The 4,323-nt window shown below is 58.0% G+C and overlaps 1 protein-coding gene across 1 annotated transcript in view; it reads left to right on the plus strand.

Annotated features, from left to right (window-relative positions):
- EXOC7 (exocyst complex component 7) overlaps window positions 1–4,323 on the plus strand; it is a 45,177-nt gene that overhangs the window by 10,787 nt on the left and 30,067 nt on the right. The window contains exon 2 of the mRNA XM_008582463.1: window positions 4,095–4,301. Coding sequence (XP_008580685.1) covers window positions 4,095–4,301 — 207 coding nt within the window. The remainder of the gene's footprint in view (window positions 1–4,094; window positions 4,302–4,323) is intronic.

A 4,323-nucleotide genomic window follows, 5' to 3' on the forward strand; every position in this document is an offset into this window, starting at 1 on the left:
GGAGCGCCGCCGCGCTTCCCAAGCGGTGCACTATCCAGTGCGCCACCGGGCCGGCCCACAAGGCTTTTTGTAGTACAGGTTTTTCTCTCCCACTTCTTTTTTTAATCCTTTACTTTTCATTTGGATGGGGTTTGGGAAGAGAAGACAAATGTGTGGGGTCCATCTGCCATGTTCGACTAGACTACCCTGAGTTGATTCTTAAAAGAGTGGGCACAGGTATTCAGCAGGAGTGCAGAGAGGAGAGGAGGGAGCTACGGGCAGAAAGAGGGGAGTGGGTGGAAGAACGGAAGTGGGAATCCAGGTGGATTGCTCGGGAGCTGCTAACACGCAGTACAGGGCAGTGCAACGGCCAAGCGAGGTCGCTCAGCGCCCTTCCTGCAAGGTTCTCTTGGCTCCTCCCCTTGTCTAGAAGGAGCCCTGAAAAGGTGGGGAAGGGGCATATAAAGCGGTCTGTGGTTTGCATAACATCCTGTCATCCAAGCCCAGGTCTGAACACGCAACACTGTTGGCAGCACTGTGCATTGGGATGGTCCTCCCTGCATTGCCATCCCAGCAGAATTCGCGCCAACCCTTTCTGCACTTCTGTTTGAGAAGGCAGTTGGTCACACCCACCAGGGTCCCCAGGCTGGAACCTGAACCAACGTCAGCACCAGCAATGTCACATCCCTCACAGAAGGGTGGGACTAGATGGTGGGCCGGATGTCCCTGGACACTCACTCTGCCTCTAGCTGGCCAGAGTTCTGGAAAATCCACTTCCCACAGTCCACCCCTGACCCTGAGCCCTTTTATCTGGCAGTTCTAGAACTCAGTTTGGGGAATGGGCTCCACCACAATCCCTTTCCCTGCTTCACCCCAGCTGTCTGGTGAATTCCTCAAGGTCAGAAGACAAGTGCTGGGGGCTCTGTCCTCTGCCTGCCTAGTGCCCACGCCCTTCCCCTGCTGCCAGCACAGGCTGCCCACCTTGGGGCTCCTGGCTGCTGTCTGGAGTTCAGGTTTGTTAGGGAAGGTCTTGGGCTGGGCTCTGAGCTCCAGGAGGCCACAACATCAGCTGGCCGGGCCTCTGGCAGAACCCAGGCTTCAAGTCTGGTCTTGGGGAGCTGCAGGCCCAGATTCCTGGAGGGGTGGAGGTGGGGGACAAGGCTGGTCTGCTTGCCCTCTTTGTGGGAGGCAGGAGCAGCTGGAGCTGTACTCAATCACAGAAGCAAGGGCCGTTAGTCTTCAAAAGGCCTTTGGAGCCTTCTAGTGTCACCTGAAAATGGGGAAACTGAGGCACAAAGAAAGGATGCAGCTGTGAGGATGCTGGCACGATGAGGCTGGCTTCTCCTGGCTGCTGCTGGCTGGGGGACCCATCTGGACGTTTGCCACCTCCCTGCTCACCACACTGGCAGCGTGTGGCAGCGTGTGCCTTCCCTGCTGGAAGGAGAAATCCAGGAGGGCAGAAACAGTGCCCAGTTCTCTGTGGCACCTTCCAGGAGTGGGTAATGACACACAGATTATGCTCAACTGAGCATGGTAGAATGGATGGGGGGTGGCAGGAGGCACCCTAATTCTCACAGTGACTTATCGCAGAGCTAGATCCAAAAGCCAGAGCTGTCAGCTGGACAGACAGTAGGGAGCCAGGGGAAAGGCAGCTTGAGCCTATCCTCCCTGCTGCCCTAGGGACCCCAGGCCTCACCTCCCAGCCCAGCCCTCCTCCTTGGCCTTATTAAAAAGCCCCTANCAGGAGGGCAGAAACAGTGCCCAGTTCTCTGTGGCACCTTCCAGGAGTGGGTAATGACACAGATTATGCTCAACTGAGCATGGTAGAATGGATGGGGGGTGGCAGGAGGCACCCTAATTCTCACAGTGACTTATTGCAGAGCTAGATCCAAAAGCCAGAGCTGTCAGCTGGACAGACAGTAGGGAGCCAGGGGAAAGGCAGCTTGAGCCTATCCTCCCTGCTGCCCTGGGGACCCCAGGCCTCACCTCCCAGCCCAGCCCTCCTCCTTGGCCTTATTAAAAAGCCCCTATTAAAGATCTAATTGTGTGTGGTGGCCTGCCAGGTAAGATATCCTGAGAACCGCATACACCTGTCTCTGGCCTGTCTCTGCTCATTCATTCGTTCATTCAACAAATGTCAAACAGACAGGAGGACACTTCTGTGAGTGCGGACTCGAAAACAAGCATAGCAAGACCAAGTGGGTCCCAAGAGCACACTGAGGATCGCCCCACCCTGACCACACACACATACACACACGCATGCAAGCACATGCACACACACGCACGCACGCACACGCATCAACACGCACACACATGCACACACTCACACGGACACGCACGCACACACACGCATGCACGTGCACACACACATGCATAAACACGCACACACATGCACACACACGGACATGCACGCGCACACACACATGCACGCACACACATGCATAAACACGCGCACACATGCACACACTCACACGGACATGCACGCACGCACACGCATAAACACGCGCACACATGCACACACTCACGGACACGCACACACACACATGCACGCACATGCACACACACACGCACGCGCACACATGCACACACTCAGACACACACGCACACACATGCATGCACGCGCACACACATGCACGCACACACATGCATAAACACGCACACACATGCACACACTCACACGGACACGCACGCACACACACGCATAAACACGCACACACATGCACACACTCACACGGACACGCACGCACACACACGCATGCACACACACGCACGCACACTCGTAAACACGCGCACACATGCACACACTCAGACACACACGCACACACATGCACGCACACACATGCATAAACACACGCACACATGCACACGCGCACACACATGCACGCACACACACGCATAAACACGCACACACATGCACACACTCACACAGACGCGCACGCGCACACACATGCACGCACACACATGCATAAACGCGCACACACGCACACACGCACGCACACGCATCAACACGCGCACACATGCACACACACGGACACGCACGCATGCACGCGCACACACATGCACGCACACACATGCATACGCGCGCACACACATACACATTCACACGCACGCACACACACACTGNCACACATGCACACACTCACACGGACACGCACGCACGCACACGCATAAACACGCGCACACATGCACACACTCACGGACACGCACACACATACATGCACGCACATGCACACACACACGCACACACACACTCATAAACACGCGCACACATGCACACACTCAGACACACACGCACACACATGCATGCACGCGCACACACATGCACGCACACACATGCATAAACACGCACACACATGCACACACTCACACGGACACGCACGCACACACGCATGCACACACATGCACACACACACGCACGCACACTCATAAACACGCGCACACATGCACACACTCAGACACACACGCACACACATGCACGCATAAACACGCGCACACATGCACACACTCAGACACACACGCACACACATGCATGCACGCGCACACACATGCACGCACACACATGCATAAACACACGCACACATGCACACGCGCACACACATGCACGCATAAACACGCGCACACATGCACACACTCACACGGACGCGCACGCGCACACACATGCATAAACGCGCACACATGCACACACGCACGCACACACGGACACGCACGCACACGCATCAACACGCGCACACATGCACACACACGGACACGCACGCATGCACGCGGACACGCACGCATGCACGCGCACACACATGCATACGCGCGCACACACATACACATTCACACGCACGCACACACACACTGGGTCATCTTGTTCGATCCCCTGCCCCCAGGCCACTACCACGTCAGGGAATGAGGCCTCCTGGTTTCCCACGGCAGTGGCAGCCCCCTCAGTCCTCAGCAGGCCCCAGCAGGCTCCCGGGTAGGACCTCCCCGTGCCCCCCGACCCGAGCCCTGACCTGTTTCTCTCTCTGCCGCCTCCCTGCGTCCACTGCTGCTGTTGCCGGGGTCACTGTCGTGGGCTCCTCACTTGTGTCCCTGTCCCGGTCTCTCTTGCCTCTGACGCTTCTCACCAGGTACAGCTGACGCCTGGTTCCCGAGGCTGCGCTCCCTCCACTCCCGCCCAGCTCAGCGCTCCTCTCGGGTCACCCCTGTCCCCTCCCCTGCTGCCCAGGCAGGCCGGTGCCCTCCCCGACCCCAGGCCGGGCTCACGGAGCTGCTGAGTCACGTTCCGGGCACGCGGCCCTGGGGACCAGGGCCTCCGGGGCGCGCCGGGGCTGCGGGTATCGAGGCCGGCCCAGCGCA

The sequence above is a fragment of the Galeopterus variegatus genome, unplaced genomic scaffold, assembly GCF_000696425.1.
Source record: "Galeopterus variegatus unplaced genomic scaffold, G_variegatus-3.0.2 Scaffold2618, whole genome shotgun sequence".
Taxonomy (NCBI): domain Eukaryota; kingdom Metazoa; phylum Chordata; class Mammalia; order Dermoptera; family Cynocephalidae; genus Galeopterus; species Galeopterus variegatus.